At 40.7% G+C, this 26,099-nt stretch overlaps 2 protein-coding genes across 2 annotated transcripts; both read right to left on the bottom strand.

Annotated features, from left to right (window-relative positions):
• Positions 1-1,578: 1,578 nt before the first annotated feature.
• Positions 1,579-16,505, bottom strand: gnai3 (guanine nucleotide binding protein (G protein), alpha inhibiting activity polypeptide 3). Its single transcript, XM_034209192.1, has 9 exons — positions 15,917-16,505; positions 10,465-10,507; positions 9,555-9,696; positions 9,308-9,465; positions 7,590-7,718; positions 6,452-6,581; positions 5,258-5,411; positions 4,101-4,308; positions 1,579-2,484 (listed from the first exon to the last, which is right to left on the bottom strand). The coding sequence occupies exons 1-8, from the start codon at positions 16,032-16,034 to the stop codon at positions 4,118-4,120; spliced, it is 1,065 nt and encodes a 354-aa protein (XP_034065083.1). The 5' UTR covers positions 16,035-16,505; the 3' UTR covers positions 1,579-2,484; positions 4,101-4,117.
• Positions 16,506-20,558: 4,053 nt separating this feature from the next.
• On the bottom strand, positions 20,559-24,978 carry gpr61 (G protein-coupled receptor 61). The gene is made up of 2 exons (XM_034208920.1): positions 24,802-24,978; positions 20,559-22,802 (listed from the first exon to the last, which is right to left on the bottom strand). Exon 2 carries the CDS (start codon positions 22,555-22,557, stop codon positions 21,139-21,141), a length of 1,419 nt encoding a protein of 472 aa, XP_034064811.1. The 5' UTR covers positions 22,558-22,802; positions 24,802-24,978; the 3' UTR covers positions 20,559-21,138.
• Between the last annotated feature and the right edge of the window lie 1,121 nt (positions 24,979-26,099).

Below are 26,099 nucleotides of genomic sequence, written 5' to 3'. Positions count from 1 at the left end.
CATCATTGCCCACATGTGCGTTGAAGTCTCCCAGCAAGATTAAAGAGTCCCCTTCAGGAGCCCCATACAGGACTCTTTCCAGGGTCTCCAAGAAGGCCGTATACTCTGAACTGCTGTTTGGTGCATAAGCACATACAACAGTCAGAGTTTTCCCCCCCCCATAACCCACAGGCGTAGGGAGGCAACCCTCTCGTCCACTGGGGTAAACTCCAACAACGAAGCACCCAACCGGGGATTTGTGATTATCCCCACACCCGCCCGACGCCTCACACCTTGAGCAACTCCGGAGAAGAATAGAGTCCAACCCCTATCCATAAGTAAGGTTCCAGAGCCGACGCTGTGCGTAGAGGTGAGCCCAACCAGATCCAGCTGGTAACGCTCCACCTCCCGCACAAGCTCCGGCTCCTTCCCCCTCAGAGAGGTGACGTTCCACGTCCCCAAAGCCAGCTTCTGTCGCCCAGGTCTGGTCCGTCGAGACCCTCTGCTTTCACTGCCACCCTTCTGGCAGCGCACCCGACCCCATCGCTGTTTCCCGTAGGTGGTGGGCCCGCGGGACGGAGAAGCGGAGGTGTTGCCCACGTTGCCTTTTCGGGCTGTGCCCGGCCGGGCTCCGTGGCAAGCCCGGCCACCAGACGCTCGCTGACGAGTCCTCCTTCTGGGCCTGGCTCCAGAAGGGGACCCCGGGCTTTCTCCGGGCCGGGTATCCTCACTTCTTTGTTGTTCTTTCATGAGGTCTTTTGAACCAATCTTAGTCTGGCCCCTTGCCTGAGACCCATTTGCCATGGGAGACCCTACCAGGAACACAAGGTTCCAGACAACACAGCCCCCAGGTTCATCAGGGCACACAAACCTCTCTCAAAAAAACAAAACAATTATTATTTACAATGGACTACGCTTAGCTAACAGACACATTTCCACCACTCATGGTCATGGACCACACCCACCTTTTCTTTTGAAAAACTGGGTGACATACTGTCGCCCTTTAGTCCCTCTCTCTTGTCTTTTTCTCATTTATTTTCTTTTTGAAAGCCTGACTTTGTAAGTCGTTGAGACATGGTACACACGTAAGTACTAGCATCCCTGCTCCTAACATGCTCTCACTCTCTGCAAGAAAGTGCCGTGCGCGTTTGGAGGCAGGACCAAACCATTACATGTAAATAGAAGGGGGTGTACAGAGGTTTTGGATAATTAACTTTTGGAAGAAAATAAGTTGAATGAATTGTAAGTTTAGTGAGTACATTATCAATGTAGGGTGGCCAGGATTCAGCTGGGGGTGGCCACGGCCACCCCCCAGCTCCACCACTGCTGGACGGTGCTGGACGGTGCCTAGCGGCGGGATAGTTGGTGTCTACAATGGCCAGGCTTTTGAGATGTTTGGCCTCCAATACAGAAGGAGAGGAAAGAGAGAGCAATGCTAAGCTAAACCCGGCTACAGGACAGAGCGATGCACTCCGCTGAGACGAGGTGGCTGTGAGTTTACATCAAAGATGCTTGGTGCTCAAAGGCCAAAGTTCATGGACCATGTTTTACCCATGTTGTCATTTTAAATATTTAGATATTATTCGCACAGATAATATCTACGATTGTTTTGTTTGTTTATTATCCTCCTGTTGCACAACAGAAAAACTACATTTTCAGGAATTCACTTGCATATGCTGCATTTTGACAATGAATAATCCTTGAATATATCATCACTAACTAAACAAAAAATTCCATATTGACCTTAGTGATAAAAGTAGGTCATATTATACCCCCTTTGAAAAAAACACAGGGAAATCAAGATCTCCCTTTACAAATTGATTTGCAGTGATGTGTACAAAAATATTGTTCAATACAATGTTGTCAAGTTAAAAATGATTAACTATTAACTATGTAGACAGCCGTGTTGCTACTTTGTTCATTACACTCTTGCTAACTAATCCCAGACCCAAAAGGTTACGTTATATACATCAAAACTGCCCGAACAAAACGCTTCTCAATGCATAATTTAACGCATTCACACATCCAAAAATTTAAATATACTATATGCAAATATTCAATAAAAGTTATGTAATACAGAATTAAGCTTTGCAACAGAAAAAAAGTGAACAGAATGTACATCAGCTGTGAAACTGTGAAATGGATCTGATAAAACAGGCAGTCTGTTTTGGTCCATGTACATATAGACAAACTATAAATGCGTCAGAGACATCAGAGGAGCTTTACCTGTCAGCCCCAGACTGATGCAAAGGTCTTGTATATGACAGGACTTCACAAATCTCACAGCGATCATTTCACAAGCCTCCTCCACCACTTTCACTTCCTCCCACTGCGCTCTGCATCATAACATCTATTGAGTAATGGTGGTATCAAGTCCCCAAATTGCGGAATTTAGGTCCTGCATGCAGCATGGCACCAGCTTAGTCCTTAGTAACACCTACTTTCTAATTCTCCTTCTGCAGACAAGACATATCGGCCCAGAAGTCCCAATTCTGCTCCTGACACCTGCAAGGAAAAGGAAAAAAAACATAAAAATATGGCCATATGAAATAAATGCAATGCTTCAGAACATGTCATTTACAATTTCATGTATAAGCTGCTCTATTTTTGTATGACAAGGCAGCTTTGGGTCTTCCATTACAAAAATGGTTTGTTGAAAAACTCCTACACAGATTATCATATATTCTACCTGTTCAAAGTTTATTATAATCCTTTTTTTAAATAACTTTTAAAACAATGTTACTCAGTTAGTGATGGTGTTGTACTGGAGTGTTTCTTATATCGTTTTGATAAGGATATCTAGCTTTAATGATACATGGTGGAGTGCTAAATCTTAAAATCTCCAAAAAGGCAGTCCTGTTAAAAAACACTTTCAAACTATAACAGATTAAACAAAAAGTTAAATAAATGACTACACCTCTTAGAAAGTAAATCATCATCGTTGCGAAGGTAAAATGTATGTCTGAGAGCTGTTGTATTTGATACAGGTGTGCGTGTGCCTAATAAATGCGTGAATGAGTGAAATACTTACTTCTCAAACGTGAAAATATTTGTATCATTCTGAGCTGTAATTTTAACTTCAAACTGAAATCCACAGTTCGCATGGTAACATATGCTAATGTATTGACGGTAACACTTAGCATGCCAGGTATTTAAAATGTAGCTTGTTAGCATAACGTTAAGTATGTTAGCATTTTCCATCAAAACAAACACACACACTTGAATTACCTTGTCTTAAATGTCATTTTACCACGTGTAATGCACACTACAAAACAAGCAAAAACGTTTATCTTAAATGTGTACTTTTTCTCTATTTCCTTTTGTAAAACGAGTTAGCTGAATTTAGTAATGGGGAGCAAAGACTCCTAACTTCTGTCTCAGTGCATTTTGTTCCTTACATTACCATTAGGCCTACTGCTTTCTACTGGGGACATCTTCACACTGATAAACATGCAAAATGTAGCTGCTCATGGGTGATACCAAACGCCATCATAACACAGGGGTGTGTGGAAGGGAACACTTGTTTTTTAGCGATTTAAAAGTTCAGAGAGTAGATATATTGTTCTGTATTTCTCATAATTCAGATAAGTGTAGAAATCTATTTTGTTCAATGTTTTTGTGGATTTGTGAATATTTTAATGATCAAGCAATCTATAATCCTATCGCAGGGTCAATGCTATTTCCAGATCATTGAACAATATCACACAGCCTTCATCAGTGGATGGAGTTGATTATTTGATTTGATGGTTTTTTGTTTGACCCATAGGTGTTTCCACAGTTTGTTCAGTTCAAATTAATTATACTCACTTTATGACACAACGCCTTGAATTTCCAAGTGCCAGTGTCAATCTTTTGTGTATGTATCCTAACATAAAATTGACACATTTTAGCGACATTCTATAAAAACTCAGGTGAACAAGGTTATAGGATTATATTGGCTAATTTGAGTTGTATTCATCTAATTGTCATGAAGATATTTAACTCTCTGGACCCAACACATGAGTGAAATCACAGAAACTGTCTTTGCAGTGATGCAATAACCTAACATGGTAAACTGTTATTGCCACATCTCTGCAGCGCTGTGCAGGAGCTGTAGTGCAGGTGAAGGTCAGTGTGCTGACCTGCAGCGCCTGAAGCTTTAGTAAAGCCCGATCTCCCTCAGGTTGATCTTGATGATGACGTCGGTGATGGCGTCAAACACAAACTGAACATTCTTGGTGTCTGTGGCACAGGTGAAGTGAGTGTAGATCTCCTTGGTGCCCTTTCGTTTGTTAAGGTCTTCAAACTGGGCCTGGATATAACATGAAGTCTCATCGTACGAATTCCCAGCTGCAGTAAAAAAAAAGAAAAGGTAATTCATAAAAAGAACGTGGTTATAATTAACATTTAAATCCTGTCAGCTCTTTCTCTTTTTTACAATGTAGGTTAAACACATGGCATTAATCTATGACCAGTTGAAGCTGTAATTTAATGCCAGTGTTCTAACTAACTTTTGTAATTTTCTTTTGAGGCAGGTTTTTGTACATTTGTTTTTTGGATTTTATTCTGCTAGCGGCTGTTCAATTATGTATGTGACTGCTGTGCAGAAACACCTTTAGGAATGCTTAGTATGAATAAGTTAAAAATGATGAACCATGACACCAAATCATGTGTTGCAGATCTATAAATAGATGTAACTGTCCAAATCAATTATGAACATCAGTATGACTGTGGTTAATAAACCTGGCAAGCAGAATGAGCTGCAGTAAATTATTCAGTTAAACTAAAAAAGCTTGTGGCTGATGAGGTTCACATGTGTCACTTGTTCGAGCATTTACATAATAAAGAGATGTTGTTTATTTAAAGCCTATTCAACAAAAAGATTCTCTCGCTGCAACAGCTAAATAATATAGTATCATTTCAAGATATGAGATCCAACTATTCTCTTATCTTAGCATGTTAATTTCCAGGAAGTAAATGCTCAAATGCACAAAAGTAGGGCTGTGAATGATGACAATATATATCATCAAATCCCTTTTAGGCTAGGTCACCTAAAACTGTTTATTTGGCACTAAAGTTCCTGAAATAGACTATTTATTTCTTAAACTACAACAAAACTTGCTATGTCAATATATATTCTATTCGAGATATGAAAGGAGAATTTCATAGAAGATGATCACTCAGCTGTTCAAGAGATAGATACATGCATATTTGCTCTGATCAAAACATTCAAATAACACACCAGCGGATAATATCACGTCACACTTCAAGAAAAGGTTTATGCATCGCTTCGTCTCACCAGAGTATTCGGGCCAGCAAATAGTGAGCGGACTCCGGGTGATCTTCTCTTCAAACAAGTCCTTCTTGTTGAGGAAGAGGATGATGGAGGTGAGTGTGAACCACTTGTTGTTGCAGATGGAGTCAAAAAGCTTCATGCTCTCATGCATCCGGTTCTGAGGATAGAGCAGATGATGATTTGTTTTCACAGAACACACAAGAGTTGATTATAAAATAATAAGGGTTGTATCTATGTCTGATTTTTTCAACATGATTATCACCAAAATATTTTATAATGAGTGTATTGTGGTGATATATATAGAAACAATTACACATAGTGTCTGTAACCATGACCACAGAAAGGCATACGAATTGTGATTTGATGATAATTGTTTAAACAATGGTATCATATTTTTTGTAAACATTATTTTTGAGTTTTTTGCCTTTATGCAGTTCAGCTGAAGATAATCATAAAGGGCCAGAGAGGGAATGACATGCCTGGGCCTGGGGTTGAATTCCAACATGCTCCGTTGCAGTAAGGACTCACCTTAGAACAGTTTATGTGTACCAATCATGTGATTTTAAATGTAAAAGTTATTGTCAACACTGAGATATCGTCATAATAACCCTAAAATGAATGATGATTGATTTTGATTGAACTGCTTTAGTTTCAGGGTGATGGGGGGCTTAACAGTGCCAGTCAGAGCCTGTTTGGCATGATGTCTACTCAACCTGAACCAAGGGCTCTGTGTGGCACATAAAATACAATTCCACATGTACCAGAGCCTCTTTATAAAAACATATTTTACATGGCTTTTAGTGGCTGAGTCCAAATGAAAAGGGTACTAATGTGTCTTTGCCAGCACTTACAAGCTATAAAAGCTGGTTCACTGTCACACTGTCATTACTTTATAGCACATTTGAAAAGAGCAGAGCCATCATTAATGCTTTTATTAGTAACACCTCTTGTGATGTTATGTCCTTTCATAGACCTGTGGGCATGCAGCACAAAGGATTATGCAAAATAATATCTCTTATTTCTTAGATCATGATTATGGACTATATTGTCTCAGATGTTTTCAGTTTAAATGATGTCTCCAATGAGTTTAATGTTTACTGTGCTGTATCACAAATTGCCTGTGTAGGTACATTAACGTTTTGTACATCTTTTTTCTAGTATATGTGTTAAGATGCAAACAGTGTATCCTTTACTAACCATCTCCTCATCCTCAGCCAAGACTAGGTCGTAGTCACTGAGAGCTACGCAGAAAATGATAGATGTGACACCCTCAAAACAATGGATCCACTTCTTCCTCTCTGAGCGCTGACCACCGACATCAAACATCCTGCAGACAAAGACACAGAGACTGCATGAATACATGTACACTGAATGCATGCTCATTTTTCTTCTAATGCCATTTCCCCCCAGTGTTTCATGAAGATGAGTGTCCTCGTAAATCCAGGGCAAGAGCACAAACACACAATCACACACACATGCACACACACATGCATTTGTCTCCACCTGAGGCCCTGAGAGACACACTGAATCAGTACTGAGCTAACTGATGCAGAATTGTATGCTCCCACATTCAGGGATTACACATTTCCAGATCCTGCGATGTTTTTTGATGAGGTTACAGAGGCAGGCCAGGGAGGCTATTACGGTTAATGTTACACCAATATTTGTAAGTACAGGAGCTGGATAATAACATAATGTAAAAGGACTGGAGAGATGTAATCACATTTACTGCTTCATAGGTGGGTCGTATTCGGCTGAATACCAGTCAGCAACTAATGGGTGTTATAAAAGACAGTTATAAAATCAGCACCTAAGTATGTAACGTCCCAAAAAAACAAGCCAAATAATCTGCGATCAGGTTAATGTAAAATATTATTTATACTATGAGGGAACACAGACGGCTGGATGGATATGAACACAGTACAGTATAAAGGTGAGATATTGCATTAAACTTAAAGCATGTGAAACCAAGATGTTGTTACTTAAACCAACTTTGTATGTGAGTGTGATGATAAAACTGTTAAACTGTCAGTGAACTCTTTAAAGAAAACTGGGTTTTTCTTATTATTAATCTCAAAGTTATTTTAAATGTTTCTCTATTTTCTCTGTATTTCTCTATTTTGCTCTATCTGTACCATTATGTTGAGTATGTTTCTGCAATTTGTGTATGTTTGAATAATTTCTTAATCACGATAAAACATTTTTTTTTAAAAAGTGTGTTATGTCACTGACTCCAAGATTATTTTTTTTCCTTTTTTTAAAGCCTCATCATAACTTGCATTTAAAGAGGTAAAACTATATACAAAAATCCATCATGAGTTACAGGTATACTTACTTGAAGTAGAGATCTTTGAAGTTGAAGTGAGTTTCCACAATGCCAGTGGTCTTCACACGTGTACGCAGCACATCCTGCTGAGTCGGGACGTAGTTCAGCTGACAGATCCTGTCCAGGTCATTCAGGTAGCTGGGAGACAGAAAACATGTGAGCAAATACACAGATCACCGGACACTTTTTACTTTAGTAGTATCTGCAGTACAGACAGCTCACAATATGTGCTTTATAAAAACAGTTTTTCAATTTATTTTAACCTAACATGGTTTAGCCAGACAAAGTATGCTTCTTAAATGCAAGAGAACGTTTTTTTCCAACCTATATAAGCCAGAGTGAATATCTTATACATAATTTTACACTGCATTTCACAAGAGACTGTGCTCAGACATGTTATGCTATTTGGCAGCCATGTTTGAATGGAAAATTGCAGTTTCCTGTAGAGAGAAAATGGACACAATTATGTTTTTCATTTCTTATTTCTTATTTGTTTTCCTTTTATCATTTATTGTATTTTTCAATGTTATTATTAGATTTGTTTTATGTGCAACCAAGAGTTTTTTTATATTGATTCAGTTGTTTTTTTCCTGAACAGTGCAGTCATACTATAATAGAGATGGGGATGTATTTGAGAAGACCTTAAGCAAAGAAGAAAAAGGACAATGTATTGCAAAGCGGACACTTGTGTCTGGTGAAGTGGAGGATTTGCTGTGCAGACAGACTCCACAGAATGATACTAAATATGGGCTCATATTTTGCTCCGTGATAAACACTGGCTCCTTGTGGGTTGAGTTAAAACAGACTAACTGCTCTGGTTCCTCTTGTCTCGCAGTGTGGACAATGTGCAACAAGCTCGGCTGTTTTCAAAACATAGTGAGTGTCCTTGAGTTTCTTTTTCTTTCAGGGAGATAAACCTTACGGTAGCAGACAAACCAAAGGTTTACTGGACTATATTTAGCTCAAACTACTTGTTTTCATTTTTCCTAAACTTCATCAGACGGTTGTATCTAGTAGTTGACTATCATAATAATCTGAAACAGTTTTCCCATAGTCAGTTTCCCCTCCATGTTTCTCCTTTTTCAGGAATGCAATCAGAAGTACAACAAGCTGACACAAGAGTGTGAAGAACAAGACACATCTTGCCTCCCGTTGTGTTCCAGTGGTAATGTAACAGACATGAAGGAAAAAAACAACTGAGTCAAACTATACTAGTGAGAGGGGATCAACATAACAAGAAATGTCAGTTTCTTTGGTAAGAAGATGAATGACGCAATTATTTTAAACTTCCCTATTAGTCCTCACCTCAGAAAAGGAACAGAAAGGGTGTTGATTATTTTCCCGTGGATTGACAGAATAATTCATTGATTACATTTCTGCTGTATGAAAAAGAAAATAAACTCATGATGGATTGTTTAACTTTGACAAAAAAAAAAAATATGGGCTCAATTAGTAGAGCCTTGTACTGGGGCGAGGTCTCCAAGTGGAGGACCGGTTTCAATCCAGGCAGGAACCATTTGCCATGTGTCATCTCCTCTGTCTCCCTCCTTTAAAATGTCTCTACAATAAAAGCACTGGTTGCTCAAAAGAATCTTTAAAATAAATTAAAGAATGAAAGCCAAATCTAATCATTTTTCTACAGACTTCTTCCCTTGAATGGCAGTGCAGTCTTCTCTATTTTAAATCATTTAACAAGGTTGTAGTTAGTAAGTAGTCAGAGTCCTCACTATGCAGCAGAGTCGTTGAGCTGATACTCTCGTGATCGATCGAAGCACGTCTGAACTCCCACGTCGCCCCACAGCCTCTGTATCACAGTGGTCAACTCGGACGGCAACACGCCTTCCTCCGCAGAGCTCGCCAAGACAAACAGCTGGCGGGCATCGTCCTGGCAAAAAAATGACAATGTAATTTTGTTCCTGTGGTGATTTAAATCATAAATGGAAATGGCTCTTTAAAAGTCTTGTTTAAACGTACCGCTCGTGCAGCATCTCCGAACTCTATCTTTAAGCGACCCATGGCGCGGATGATGGCCATGATGGACTGGATGGTGTTGCTGTACACGACCACTTTGTACTGCTTGCACTCCTCTTCTGAGTAGCCATCTTCGTGAATGATTCTGACACAGAGACAAAATTAAAGTGTGTTTTTAGAGTCCAGATAAATATTACTCAGTGTGAACAATGGATTTAACAAATGTGGGACGATTACAGTATTGAAACATTTCATGCCACACTGTCATTAGTGCTGGAATTTGAGCTTCTGTGAGCATGCAGCATGGCTAATGTGGGAACTGGGGGAATCTATTCACGTCCTGCCAGTGTACGGCTGGCCTCTGTGGCCATTGTTTAACATGTTATGCAAAAGGGGGCTTCCTACAATGCCTAAGCAGAATGAAATGAGGGTCCCCATTAAGTTACACAGTGTTTTTTTTAACAAAGATGAACCCTGTTTGTGACCAATACTCTCCCAAACATGACTAACCTCTGACAACAAGGCTGCAGCTAAAAGTGGGAGTGAGGGTCTGTCTTTCGTCAACGCAATACAAGAATAGTGTCAGAGTTTTTTAGCAGTATGTTGGTGTTTGATGTAAGCTTTCTAAAGGTTAAACTAGTTACATTTAAGTCCGTATGTGTTACAATGGCGTTAGCAACCAGAAAATGACACCAGCAATGATAAACAGATGAGAATGCTGCGTGGGGTGGGTGCCATGTTGGCGGGACGTTGTGAGCTGGCTTTGCAGTTAAGACAACAGTAAAGCTTTTGTTTTTAAGACTTTTTATAGGCCTTCCTTTCAGACAATTGAATTTAAGACTTGTTGAGACTTTAACCGTGGAAACCCTGCATATAACGTCATGTTGAGTGTTATAAGGAATCTGTAACTTACTTCATCTGCTTGACTAGTGTGCTCTTTCCAGATTCCCCAGCACCTGAAAGAGAGGGACAGTAATTAGAGCAGCCAAATTAATATCTGACAGATTCAGTATTACATGAACGACGGATCAAACTAGCTTTTTATAGCGCTTGCACTTAATCTGAACTCATTTAATAATGCATCATCACACGGTGAGCAGTACGGTATATTTGCGTAAAAATTCGAGGAAAAGGCAGCCTTGTGATTCATTTGAAATGAAGACACTTAAGGGGGGCCTGAGGAACATATATAGTCACATGGAGGTATCATATGCTAACTGCTTACCATAACATCTGTATATGACAGCCTTAAGCTTGAACACACTGAGCATCATAGGAAATAGAGAGGTCTTTTTAGGAACTGAGAGATTTCACAACATTGTCCATCTGTGACAAGTGGCCCAGATGATATCAAAACCTCACAAAGCATGCTTACAGTATTTCAACAACAATCAGTCAACAGGAAACAGTTGTCTCGCTCCTGGCTCGGACAGTGTTTTGTCCACTGGAGAGACAATCCTAGATATCATGCTGCTGTGGGCGTTAGAGAGCAGAGCGGTCATAAAAACATCACATGTGATTAAAGACTCCGTATGCAATCTAAAAACTAAAAACGCCAACTCCTCCCTGTCCCATCTGTGGGGTCTATCTTAATTTTGTACTCCCCAAAATCAGCATCATCCCCCATCAACCAGCAAAGAATGACTGCATTGACATTTTATAACTAAATGTGAACACAGACATTTAAGGATTCAATTGGAATTGTTGTAATCATTTTAGAGACGTTCTTCTTTTTATGACCTTCCCCTTCAAAGGAAGCAAAGATATTGAAATGTCTTTAAAGGCCCTGGTTGTGATGTGGGCACCAGCTTCACACCATCTTAGCCCTTCTGAGAAGACAACCTTCAGGAGTCACTAAAGCAGTGAGAAAAGATATGTGTTAAATGGAATAACGCAGTATACTGTATATAGGGCAGCAATTTATAACTATTTCCGATATGAGTACCAACTGAATACTGTTTTTCTCTATCACTACTGGTACATGAAATGTGAAAAATGCCTGGATATTTTCCAAAGATCTAGGGGAATACTTTCAAATTGTTTGTGTTGTCCAGAACCCTAAAAAGAAAAAGAAGCCGTCTGTCATATAATCCGATGTGGTGTTTTTACCTTTCCGTGTGTTCATTATTGAGCTTTAGAGGTGCTGGTGGGCAGATTTAGTTTTTATTAGTTTATATTACATTTGGAAAGACAAGCTAGCTATTTCACCGCTTCCAGACTTTATGCTATGCTAAACATAACAAGTCTACTGACTTCTATGGGAAACATTTGATCCATTGTTGATTGGCCAAATATAGTAGATTAGAAAATAAGTTTATATTATGTAACGTGTACACAGCATGACACATACAGTGACATTTATATTCTGCATTTCACAACACTAAATAACTGCTCCACACTTATCTTTCTCAGGGTAGGCCTGAACCTAGGAACCCTAACCCCTAGCCTAGACCATGTGGGACAAAGATGAGGTTCGGACAGCACATACCTGTTAAAAAAATACGAAATACTTTTTCAATACGTGATTTAGAAAGTCACAGCTAAGATTTTAACTTTTGTGTCAGTGGAAGCTGCAATCTGTGCCTCAGGTTGACTCACTCTAAAATCAGCCAGAGCTGGATTAAAGAGGCATAAAAACATGTGTGCACATGAAAGATTAGATGTCAAGCTTGCACAACCAGTGAGAAATGATTTGCATAAACATCTGGGGGGAGTTTACACTGGAAGTAGAGCCTTCTTATGTTTACTATAACCACAGTTATTATCAGACATTTCCAGGGACAGGAATTGAAATATGAATATCTGCTTCTTCTTTTTTTTAAATCAGCAAATTAGTCAGAATGAGATTTTTTTTTTAAATAAGTAGATGCATTGTCATTATTATATTGTCTGTCATTTAGGAATACTTTGCAGATGTATTTTATCAAGAAGGCCAGCAGTAGAGTGATATGTTCAGATGGCCAGTCGGCAATAATGAAATCCACAAATTCTTTGGTTAAGCTGTCACCAGCAAAATAGATGTATGCCCAATTGTGCTGATTCCTTTCAGTCACCAATTCTCTCATTCATGGCATTTTTGGGCTGATCGTCAACTGTGGCGTCCTGCCAGTTCCACCAACTTCACACAGAGATTCACTGAGCCGTGCAGGAGTCAGTCTCCAAACCAAGCCTCATTTAGCAAGAATCTGAAATGCAGATTGTTTATGAATTACTGTTCGTGGTCAAATAGGAGACCATTTTCATTGGAGGAAGCTCTGCAGCTTTGTGGTTTGTACAAAGAGCAGCAGCAGAACTCCTCTTTTGTTTTCCCCCTATAACTCTCTTGTTCCAGCACAGACATGGGAGTGGAGGGCACTGCCTGGAAAAATCACTAAACCCCTCAACGCTGTGGTCAGAAAATGAGTGTGTCCATAGTACAATGAGACTGCATTGTACTGTTGCACCACCACACCTATCTGCCCAGTTGTTCCTCAAAGATCAGCAAGTTGCTTCATCTCAAAAACCACATCTATGGGACTTTTACTTCCTCACAACACTCAGGTCTACCTAACACAACTTCCTCACACAACAAAACAATGCAGATCAGACTGTAATCTATCAAATCTATCTATCTTTCCGCCATATCTTCTAGATCGAGGTGTAAGAAAAATCCCTGCAAACATAAAGGGAAATAAACTGCCTTGTTTCGAGAATAATGTCACCATCAGTAATGTCATCCAGAACAAACACTATAAGGGAAACGGCAGGACATCTGATTCATCTGATTTACAATGACACTTCATATTACAGTTTTTTCTCTAATCGAACACATTGTACAAATCTCAGATACAATCTTTAATCTCTGTAGCTAGTTGATTTGTCCCTTTGACTGATTCTTCTTAGAAAGTCTAGCTTTGGGGTAATAACCACCAACCACTGCGAGGAAAAAAGCGTGTGATGAGAAGACTTTTTTTTTTACAAGTAATACAATGATGCAACTCTGTGGGCATAATCTACAACATCATTGCAGAGCCTTCAGGAAGTCCTGCAGCATGAATAAATGTAGTGATGATTTAATTCCTTTGACTAATTTAATAGCTGCATCTAAATCAGATTCATCCATTTAATAAAATACTCAGTGCTCAGATTTATTCTGCCTACATGGGATAATGTTACGGGAAGTATAAAAAAACATCTCAGTAAATTACAGAATTGCAGAACTTCCTCATATTTTTTTTGTTACATATATTTTACTCTTGCACAACATTTTCTGAAAAAGTTCAACCAAAAGGTCGAGGGCATCACATCTGTATAATCAGCTAGGAAGTGCACACTTGGTACCCTGAAGACAACACAGGGGTGATACTGCACCTTCAAACATTATTTCCCTTTTGTTCTTCACTGCAGGTTCAGCTGAAATGTATACTATTATTTACTACTATTTATTTTGGAATTTTACCTCAAGCCATTCCAATAAGTCAAATAACTGGAAGTCGGGACACTGGAAAAAGTCTAATTTTGAGTAGCCTTCACATTAATAAAGGACTACATTTAAAAAAAATTGCTGCTGAAAATGTTTTATTCTTTCTTACATTTTTGTGAAATACTAGATACTTTTACTTCTCAGGGCCTCTTAGGTAATCAAATAAGACACATCTGAGATAGGAAATCACTCGACTTAGACCATGAACCGCATGATGAGGGGTCAAGTCAGACACTGCTTCATTTTGACGAGTCTCAAACTACAATGCTTGAAGAGCAAGAAAGAAAGATGGACCTTTATTGATCCCCCAGGGGAAATTCAATTTCAGTTCAGAAAGGATAGGATCTGTAGGATAAACAGAAACAGTATGCAGTGAGAAAGTCCCTGCTCTGGGCCACATGGCATAAAAAGGTTGCTTTACTGGGGGCATTTAACCCGTCTGGCACTTCTATGCAAACCCAAATTGTCAGTATCGCCAAGTATGTGTCAGTATGTAAGCAGCAGGTAGTTAAATACAGTCAGTGGTCAGTAGAGAAAGGGATAAGGGAGCGCTGAAATAGTTACCAAAAGTCACAACACTGAACCTGTTAAATATCTGAACCAATACCATGTTGTATCGTAGTGAGTCTGTCTGATATTCACTGTAACACACAATGCTTTACCTAAGTCAAAAGCAAAATGAGGATTTCATAAAAAACAACTAAAAAGAAAAACCTCTCTCAATCATCATGTCTGTATCTGCAGAGACCCTGCTGACCTGTGCGTTCTTGTCTCGCTGTGTTTTGAGATGTTTCTGCCTGTTTTTCAGCCCCTCGCCCTCGGCCTCTTCTCCCCTGGGCTCTGTGCTGCCCTGAGACTGTAATCAGTGTCGTCTGAGTATAAAGCTTTGGCAGCTCTGCTAAATTCTTCTGTCTGGACACAAAAGCTATGCTCCTTAGCTAGCCAGACTGAATATGGCTGAACTTGTTAAGCCAAAGAGGAGGGGTCGACTTTCCATGTTGTGTTTACAAAAAGCAACCTACAAATCCTACTCGCACAGATTGAGGCGAGTTAAGTCATTCATAAGTCAATCAATAGAAAATGAATAGGCGATCATTTTACATTTTCAATCGTTATGGCAACAATGTCCAACATAACTGAATCCCGGCCTTGAAATTGTGAGGATTTTATGTTTTAATTATATGACAGGTAATTGAATGATATGAGGACAAATGCTTTTTTTATTTCCTGACATTTGATGGACCAAATGATTAAGGCTAGTCAAGCTATTGTCAGATTAGTAGAGAATAATCAGCTGCAGCCTTACAATTAATCATACAGGCTGTATCATGAGGAGATACAGCAAGAAACAGCATGTCAAAGCATGTCGGTTATCTGTTGGATACTCCTCACCTTGAACATGTGATCATAGGGAGGCTCAGGCTATTTTAGAAGTGGTTTATGGAAAAAGCTGAGAAATATTTGTGTATTATTAGCTTTAACAATTTCCAAATCAAACTATTTCAATTCAAAACAACCACATCAATTGATATTCATACTGGCAAGTATAACACAAACACAAGCTTTTGCTCCCATTCTTTAGTGTTCAAGCTTTATCTCCAGGTCAGCATTTACCTGCAGCTGCAGTTAAAGTTTGCTTGCAAACAAATAGTGCACTCAAGTGATTCAAGTGATCGATCAAAAACATTTCTGAGGCAGCTGAGGACGTGTAGTTTTCCTCTCCACAAACATCTGGTTTACTTCTACAAGTTCTTTCAGTGGAGGCATGATGAGACACAGCTGCATTAAACCAACAGAAGGAGGAGGAGTGTTTGCAGTCATAAACTGAACACTGCATTACACAAGTGACAATGAAAAGTTATTAAACAGATTTCATGCATTTATACAATAACACAGTTCATACCGAGCAGAAGCAGCTTCACTTCTTTGGCTGACTTCTCTCTGTCGTCCCGCAGATTTTTATCAATCATTTTACTCCTCTCCACCGCAGCTTTGTCCTCGGCGCTGATCGTGCAGCCCATGTTCACTCTCACAAAACTTCTTTAGCGTTGGATTGTGCTTTAGCCGCTCATGAGTTGAAGGGAGACGCCTTGAAACGAGCCCTCTGGTCGGTGCGAGCTGAAGTTTCCCAGCAGGGCAGCAGAAGTGCAGAGGGGGAAAAGAGGCGTTGGCACCGGAGGCTCTTCAGCTAAACTAACCGTCTGATGCTGCTGAGCTCACACTGCCACACACACTCTGGACAGGGAGCAAATACCCGGGTTTAGGCGGAAAAACTCACCAAATAGATGTTTTAAAATATTTGTATCCAAAGTTAGAACTCACGGAAGAAAATAGAAATTAGATCATAAGAAAGCAAAAACACTTAAAAAATGAATGTGTAGGAAAAACGAAACATATAATCCACCGATTTTAACTAAAAATCTCTACTGTTCCCCTCAAAATCTGGTGCTGCTGCGCAGTCGCGCGTTGATCCAGCTGTTCCAGTTGCTGACTAAAAGAAACAGCACTGAAAAAAGGAACATTGATGCGCCCCAAGTGGCTGATGGGAAATGTAGTCGCTTCTCAACTGCCAGTATGTGAATTCACCCTGTGTCGCTTAAATATTGATCAAACCTCGAAACAAATCGAAATGTTTCTAACATGCCTCCGTGAAGGAGGTATTGTGTTATTTAAAACAAGCTGATGATGACACACCTGCAGGTTTTTTCATGACAGTTCACACTTCACACTCATTTACAGCCAGAGGAGTGGAGCAGAAGTTTTGTGTGGTGTGAGAGAGCCCCCAGTGGATGTACAGTGGATTACAGGTGTAGATGCATTGTTAAACCACAACAGACACCATCGACAGACTTCTCCGGTTATGAGGTCAGGATCACATTTTTGTTAATTTATAAAGCACTTTTTTTGTCAACAAAAGGCTATTGGACTATATGTGATATCCCATACTAAGAGAGAAGCTCACTGGTGTTTACATGTTAGACTGGGAAATCTTCTGCAAGTTAAAAGGGGTAGCATACCAAGTGTTCTTACTCAGTTTTAAAGTCTGCAGTCAGGACGGTTAGCTCATATCCAGCCCTCACTCCTAACTGCAGGGTTTCACTTAGAGAGCGTCAATAAATTACTGTTAGCATGACACAAAACTAATGTGAGTTTCAATACCACTGTGGCTAACTCGCCCAAATGATTAAAAGTGATGCAAAAAAACTAATGTGTTTTTTGTGGCACTCATTTTTAAATAATAGATGTGTAGTATTGAGTTTACAAATTCGTTTTTTAGAAGATAATTTCAGTTTTATCCATACATGTAGCTCCCATGTTATTTAACCTAGTCACTCAAATCAATGCAGCATTGTATGACTACAGACTACGGACGAGCAGCACACACCTACTTTTGGTTAATTAAAGTCTAAAACACTCTATTATAAATTCATATTTTATTGACAATTCAGCAGTTAAACATTGGACATGTTCAATACAAATATTCATAACAAACACATGTGGACTAAAAAAATAATTGAATTCCCCTTAAGTCCCCAGACCTCACTGTTGAAACCGTATATCATCATTTTTATTATTTTATATTTAAATACAAAAATTACTCTTTATCTCTGCTCCAGTCTTTTCCAGCCAAACAAACCAAGATATGTCAGGATTTAGACTTAAGTAAGACATCAATGTGATTCAATTAAATTCAGCTCTGATCCAATGAGTGGTCTCAATTATCTACCTTAAGTAAATTGTATATTACAAAATATATTAGTGATATTTTATACAAGACACCAGACTCATCCTCTAAATGAATGCGCTGTGCACCCAGGGGCCCCGAGGGGGACATGATGGTGGTAGCGGACGTGTTGTGGCCCATCACAAAGGTCAGGCTGTTTCCCTGCGCTGTGGGGGCGCCCTCCACTGCTCGACATAAAAGCTATGAGTCACTCTGTCCGATGGGGAGCAGCAGAGGAGAGGGAGAGGAAATTAGGATCATCAGAACAGAAGAGCACGGTGGAATCTGTCTTTGGGTCTTTCTACTGAAAAGTTACAAAAACGACAGGCTGACACCGATATGTATCCTGCATTAATTTGTAACATCAACTTAATAATCAATCATCTTGTATCCTTTCATATTACCTCAAACTCTGAATCTGCCTTATTCACTAGATGTAAGATTAGTATAAATCAGTAATGATTCACCAATTATTGCACCTATTGAAAATGGTGACGTCCCCTATGTTTAAGCATTTAGTGCACAAGTTGGGGTGTACATCACATAATATAGGACCTGAAATTGTGGGATAAAGTGGTCAGTGTGTTTGTGTGTGTTGGTTCATGACAAGTAAGTTAATGTCCCCCTCACTGCTGAGCTATAGCTTCCTGCCTACCTCTAAATGTCACTCCTCTTTCATCCTGTTCTTAGTACTTCATTTCACCTCTGTGACACTGCTCCCCCTTCCTGCAACACCCCCCCCCCCCCCCCACACACACACACACACACACACACATCCACAGATGCAGGCAGCTAGAGCGTGGAACAGAAAAAGGTGATTGACATGATTGATCGTGTGGCAGATGTGATTATTCGTCAAAACATTTCTTGTAACTACCACAGCAACTTAAACTTGTGCTGTTTTCTTGTATCATTTCAACTGATAGGTAACCAAAACACAGGGGAAACAGACTGTAATGATAATGAATCACAGTCTTTTCAGCTCCGGTACAAAAGACACATTAATTATTTACGATGAACAAAACAGTTTCTGACTAATGTCAGTGAATATTCCTGAAGCTGGGAATATTATCTGACATTCACCTTCAGAGCAGCTTATTTCCATGTCCTCATAATCAACAGATGGTAGCAGAAATAGAGCTTAAAGCATTTAATCAGATTGGTCGGGGCAATTTTGCTGCTACGGTAACGGAAATCCAGCTGATTGAATGTGGTGGATTCAATCAACATAAGGAGCTTTGTAATGACCCCAGACTATGAGAAATATCACCCAATTTATTACAACATTGTACGATAAAGAGGAGATGATTAATAATGTTCAATGAGTAAGATAATCTGAAGAGATAAGACTCTTGTTCCTGTACCCTCGTGGAATCAATCGAGGTAGTTCTATGTAATTTTGTTGCATAAAATGGTATGTTTATTTATTTACACACACACTTTTGAACATTTAGAATTATGGCAGTGATTGCGTCTTGAGCTCACTATTTTCTAGGGCCTCACATTACTGCACACAAAGGAAACGTTTTGAAACAAGATGACATGATGACCCTATCTGAAAAACAGTGTGCAACAGTGTCATATTGCAGGAATATGAAGAACATTATGTCTCCTCCTGACAAAGGGGCCTTTTTTTGTTCTGACTCCCAGCTAAATATGAACCTCCTGTATGTCTTATGATCATGCCAACAGTCCGGTATGAGGCAGCCCAAAATAGATAAAGGCAGCAAAAAAGAGCAAGTATAAAAAGAGACAAGAAAGTGTTTAGTAAAAGATTTGTGCCGTGTAATTTCTTTGGAAGATTTGTCACTGCTCGTGTGACTTGTGCAAACTGTTTATATTCCACCTGAGATCAGAGAAAGTCACCACAGTCTTCCATTTGTTGCTGTATGAGGCCAAAGGCAAAGCTTGCCATGTGTAAGCACCGTCTCACCTGTGTGCTGTGTAGCCACAACAAGCATGGTTGTTTAGAGCACAAACACAGGCGCACTCACACTGCTCACTTGTTTACCTGTAAACAGCACAGACATCGGGGGGGGGGGGGGGATGAGGGGGGTTCACGATGTTCAAAATAGTCCACAACCTGCTTCTTTTTTTTCTTTTTTCCTTACAGTTCAACTGTGGTTTGACAATGTTTTTGCAAAGCTTCAATCCTAACACCATTAGTGTCATACAAATTAAAGCAGTCACAATGTTTTTCTTTGAGTGGAGGAGGGTGAAATCACGAGTGTACCAATGTGAGAGGATTTTGGTGAGGAGGTGATCACAAGACTGCAAACAGATAAACATGATAATGATGTTCCTGGAAAATGCTTAATAATACGCTAGTGTGTCAGCCTGTTTATTATAAATAACACCAGCAGCACCAGCTGTGAAATGATCCTGTTTAACACAATGAATATTTCAAAGGAATAGACCATTTTAAAAATGGTTCTGAATATTCATGCATTTCTACTGGGAAAACAACTAAATTTTTACATGAAGTCCTTGGTGTTATGACGAGCAAGTGAAATAAAAACACTTATAAACATATCCTCAACAAACCAGGCACGACAGCTACAATAACTCACAATATGTACTTTTCCCTCCTCCTCTTTTCTCATGGTTTTTCTTTCAACAGACTCAAAAATATGTTTGAGATTAACTAGTTTCTATATATAGGTGAAGCAAAGTGGGTTTTATTGTTAGATAATTACTTATATGAATAATAAAACATCTGTTTGTTCATAGGGAATTGCTGTCTCGCTGAGCGAATGTGAACGGATTGTCAAGGGGCTTTTTCAAGTCTTGGTAAGTAAGTAAAACAAGAAGAACATGAAAATGGAAGTAGAGCATTTTTGATGTAATCGCAGTGATGTTTTATGACTTATTTCACACTTAACATTTTTTAACCTCACTTAAATGAGGAATAAATTAAGGAATGCATATCAAAAGTCACATTTCACTTTTTCACTTAAAATGTCATTAAATGGCTCTAAGAGTTTCCCAAGTGTGAACATTGGTGTTTCCCCTGAAGTTTTGCACTCACAGAGTTTCAACAATTCTTTTTTTATGTGATGTTTGTCACACCACTGACCCGTGATTATCACAATAGTTTAGTGTCCATCAGCTAACATCACATTGAAAACAGTCTGACACTGTATGGCTCTGAAAACATGTAATGCTCCATGATACGAGCAAGATGAAACATATTCGTCTTCGTCTTTCTCCGAAATCTCGACACAACTTAAATTATTTTGAAAAAGACAACGTGTTTTGCAGTTCACTTGGTTGTTAGCTTAAAAGCACTGTTGTAGCATGAACAAAATATGTATTAACTTAACACATTTTAGAAAATAAGAATAAAACTAAATATATTTAATGGATTATAGATGGCAAAAGAGACGGTACATGAGAGGCAGCTACAGCTCGGGCACAGTTTTGTAGCAGTTCTCTGATACATGTAGCTCATTGTTCAGCTGTTGTCGCTGTATGAACTCTGAGGTTTCTTCAAGGATCTGCCCTGGGATGTGGAAGTCAGCTGGCGTGTTCTGCTGAACAGCTGATTCCTGAAGGCCCTCAGTCTCTGGATCCTCTTGGTTGCCTCTGATGTGTGAGTTGCAGGGCTCCAGATTGCATCCAGTGCCCTGAAGGAACTGCAAAAAGTTCTCCTCGATGGAGGCCTCGCGGCTGGGCAGCTGCTCCCCTTCGCTTGGCCCGGCCCGCTTGAAGAGGCAGGCCAGGTGGCGGCCCAGCTCCTCGCGAATTTGACGGTTCAGGAAGCCGTAGAAGAAGGGGTTGGAGGTGAAGCAAAAATAGCCTATCCATGTGACAACATCCTCCAGCTGGGCCAGTGAGGAGGGAGAGGTAGAGACCACCGCCGTGTAGAGATGGAAGTAGAAATATGGCAGCCAGCAGCAGAGGAACTGGCCACCCACTGCCACCAAAACCACCGCAGCCTTCCCACCGCTGAAGGTCCTCTGTGGGGTGGTGCGGGCGCCAGTTCCACCGAGGCTGGCTGCCATGGTGGAGTGGCTGCTGATTGACTCGGAGCGTTGTCTGGGCGTGTCCATCCAAGTGGGCAGGGGGCCGTGCTGCATGGCTGCTACCCTCGCCACCTTGAACATGTTGCAGTAGACCACCAGGATGATCAGCATAGGGCAAAGAAAATAGATGAACGTAAAGAAGACCATGAAAAGTAGCCGCGTGTGTCTGACTCCCGTCCAGTGAAGTGAGCAGTGTCTCTGACCCTGAATGAGGGTCGAAGGAGTCCCCACACCCTGGTTCCCCTGAAGCAGCCATCCAACGAGAGGCAGCACCGACATAACAATGGCTTTAATCCAGATTAGCACTAACACTGTCACCACCAGCCCCAGTGTCATCTTCACCTCATGACGCATGGGGTGGACGATGTAGTAGTAGCGCTCCACGTTGATGGCACAGATGGTGAGGATGGCAGCACTCACTAGACACACACTCAGGCAGAGGTAGCTCCGACACAGCGCCTCGTCCGCAAGGATTCGGTCTGACAGCATCCCCAGAGGCATCAACACCAGCGCTGCCAGCAGGTCCACCAGACACAGGTGGAACACAAAGGAAAACTTGCGTAGCTGCGGCGTTTTAGTGATCACAATCATCACAGCCAAGTTCCCCACCACCGCCAGTACATCGATGATGAGCATGGCACACAGCGCCAAGGACCGGTTCAGATCGAGCCCCCCTGAGAGGCTTGTGGCCGGCGAGGTCACGTTAGAGATATTTGGGTGCAGAGAGGCTGGAAGTATGGGGAGGCCCGAGAGAGAATGGTTCCAGGAGGGGCTCGGTGTGACAGGGTGCTCCATGAGAGGATGGGATAAGGAGGAAAGAGTCCGCTGAATTTCACGGGCCCATCACCCATCCTCCCCCGTCATAGGGTGTCACTGAGAAGCTCAAGCGGGGGTGTCTGTCATGGCAGCTGGAGCTGTAGACCTGAGCGCCGGAGACTTCAGCCTGGAGCTTTGCAGACGCTCTCAGTTTTCACTTATTTCCTGATTACTCTTAGTGAAGTTGCCCTTCTTTCTCCAACTTGACCTTCACACTGAGAGATCTGAAACAAAAGAGAAAGTTATTTTTAGAAGAAGTGTAAGGGAAGAACCTGTGATAGTTTTCACAACATGCTCATGGTGGGTCCATGAAAAAAACCCATTACTAAAGATATACTAGTTTGAAAACTGAGTCACTGATTTCCCCAAAGCATAAATATGGAGGTGATACTCACAAAATATGACAACTTCATAGAATTGGAAAACCTAAATAACTCTTTACCCAGACTACAAATACATAATGAAATTGAGGGGAGAAAATCTCTATAAACCATCAAACTAATCTGTTAATGCAAATACTCACATGACTTTAGTTGAGCCACCGATTAAGAGACAAATCAAAGGAGGCTTAGATGAATCCTAAAGCAATCTAAGAATGTCTCACTTCTATAAAATTGAATTTAAATGCATTCTTTTGTAAAACTATAATTTATTTTATTTTACTGTGATCCTGGTAGTGATGTTGCTATATTGCTGTGAAGCCACAAGACACAGATGCAGTCTGCACATCATAATTTACTACATATTTGACATCTGCATCCTCAGATGTGTGTTTTCAGAGCAGCCGGTGCCTCAGGGGGAATTTAAAAGCGCCGAGTGGACCATATGTCCGACCTTAACGGAGTCTAGAGCAAACTGGATGAGTGAATACACTGTGAAACTCAGCATTACAGAGCTGCCTGCTGTCTGAAGTGATGGGAGACATCGATAAATACTTTTTTTATAACTACAATCATGACATGGGAAATATAAAATGTTAAGCTTCTTCTAAATTTCTTATGTATGCCATATAGAGTTTGAAAGACTGAATACACTTCTGATTAAAACGCTAGTAGCTACATTTAATTGTGAAGTAAAATCCATGTAAATGGTGGCAGAGCAGCCTCAGCAGTGAATTTGTTTTGTGGCCCGTGTAGTAGTCATGTAGAGGCTCTGTGCTGTGTTTACTGTCATAACCTCACCTGGACACAACCCCACACACTGTAAAAGCCGTGGAATGGGCACTAGGGCTTTGGTACATTTCCATGTGCTGCACACCTGCATGTGCAAGTTTTCCATTTCATAAGTGTGACAGGATTCATCCCTGCGAGGCGCTTGTTGTTTTCCTGCCCGCGTACGCACATCGAACACAGCAATCAGCTGGCAGACGTAGGCGTATGTAAGTGGCCTTTGCTGAATAGGTCAAAGGGTCAGAGTCACCTTCAGCCCATTAAAATAACCAATAAACAACATTCAGCTATGATCTAGCAACAACTTTGAAGCAGCCCTCAAGTCTAATCAGCATCGATTGTTTTATTGCTCTCTGGTGTCCGGGGTCACTTTGGGGCCCTGAGGAGCACCAATATTGAAATTCTTGATGCAAAGGAAAATTAACACAACAACACTGGGACGTGAAATGTTTTTGTCCATCAAAAGGTCTTTTATCACATGAAACCAAATTCAATTCAAAATCCCTTGAATTGCACAAAAATGTGGCTGTAACCTGTTCAGAGATCATTTTAAGAAGTTCAAACCACACCGCTATTTAAAAAATACGAGGAATTACTTAATGCCTCGCATGCAGCACATCCTCCTATTTAATGTAATCGAATCAATGAGGGAAGTACAATTAAGGGTCAAACTCTGCCTCCAAACAAACTCGCACAAAGCTAGAATTCAAGGTTTCCGCAGAATCTCTCAGGCGGCCCACTGGAAACCATATGACCCAATAATATGCACATGACACAGTATGTCTGCGAGCAGTTAACTAGCCTGTTGTTTTAGTGTCCCTTTCAGTCCTCTGCAGAATGTTGCCAATGGAGTTTAAATAAAAATGTATCATTGCCATAAATCCTAAGTCCTTAACATGGATACACAAATATATTGGATTGTGTGATGAAATAAAACAATACCTCTAGTATGCTCTTGAGTCAGATTTTACTCTTGACCCACCTTTCCAACATCCTAACTTCAATACATTAAACACACACACTCACTCTGCTAACAGGGTAGGTGATGACATACCTCAGTCTGAAGAGGGCTGCTTCCTCCTGTGCAGGTTAACAGTCTACTGAAGGAGAGTCGACCTGTTTCGCTTTCTCTCCATCACACACACACACCACGTCACAGACACAGAGAGAGAGAGACTGAGAGAGAGAGAGACGCTCCTGTGTCTCCTCCTCACCTGGCCCCTTTCATCTCGTCATCACCTCCCACCCAACCCAGCTGACCGCCCCCTCCCCATCTCTTCACACACACAACACACACACACACACACACACACACACACACACACACACACACACACACACACACACACACACACACACACACACACACACACACACACACACACAACACACACACACACACACACACACACACACACACACCACACACACACACACACACACACACACACACACACACACACACACCACTGCTTTCCTCTAGCCAGGCCTGCGTTTCAGGTTAGAGGGACAGATGGTACTAAAACAAAGAAGAGAAGGCTCCTGTCTTCCAGCCCGTGATGCACAAAGTGTGGACACAAACACACACACTTTCACACACACACTTATACTGTCTCCGGCACGCGCCCAGGGCAACTGCAGAGCCGTGCAGAGCAGACAGGCAGGCGGCGGGTGGGCAGGCAGCACCCAGCCTCCCTGCTCTCCACTGGGTCTTAGTGCCTCACTGAGTCTGGGCTTCCTTCAGCTAATCTCCCCACAGGTCACATCAGGTTCCACCAACAGGCGCAGATGTTGCCAACAATAAGGGGAGAAAATCACCTTTCCCAGCATTTCTCTGATTCTGTGTCTCCTTACGCACAGCTCACCAAGATCTCCCTACAAACACAATCCGGCAAAAGCTCTCTCACGAGGCTGGATTATTGATTAGCAGAGAGGAAAAGAATCCCAGTTGTTAATGTTAATGAGCTGAGATTAACATTTACAAAAGCCCGGCCCACACAACATACATATTACACACAGTGAAGAACTATTTTCTGCCCTGAGGGAATGACTCTGTTTACCAGTGTGAGTGGGATTCAACGGATTGTGCAATTCACATGTTAATCTCAACAATATCCTAACTCCCTTAGGGGATTTAAAAAAAAGGAAAGAAATATTCACATGTGTGTATTCAGTTTGTTATTATGACTTCAGGTAAAACTACCGGCAAATGAGAAATAACAAATGTAAGGTCATACAACCAACAGCATTTTTTTCTTTTTAAATGCCTAAAGACAGCTGAAGCATTCAGTTGATTAACTGATTTGTTGAATGACAGAAAATGTATAAGAATACATTGAGTTGTGGACTGTT

This window comes from Gymnodraco acuticeps, unplaced genomic scaffold, assembly GCF_902827175.1.
Source record: "Gymnodraco acuticeps unplaced genomic scaffold, fGymAcu1.1, whole genome shotgun sequence".
Lineage (NCBI taxonomy): Eukaryota > Metazoa > Chordata > Actinopteri > Perciformes > Bathydraconidae > Gymnodraco > Gymnodraco acuticeps.
This window is presented reverse-complemented; position numbering and strand designations above follow the sequence as displayed.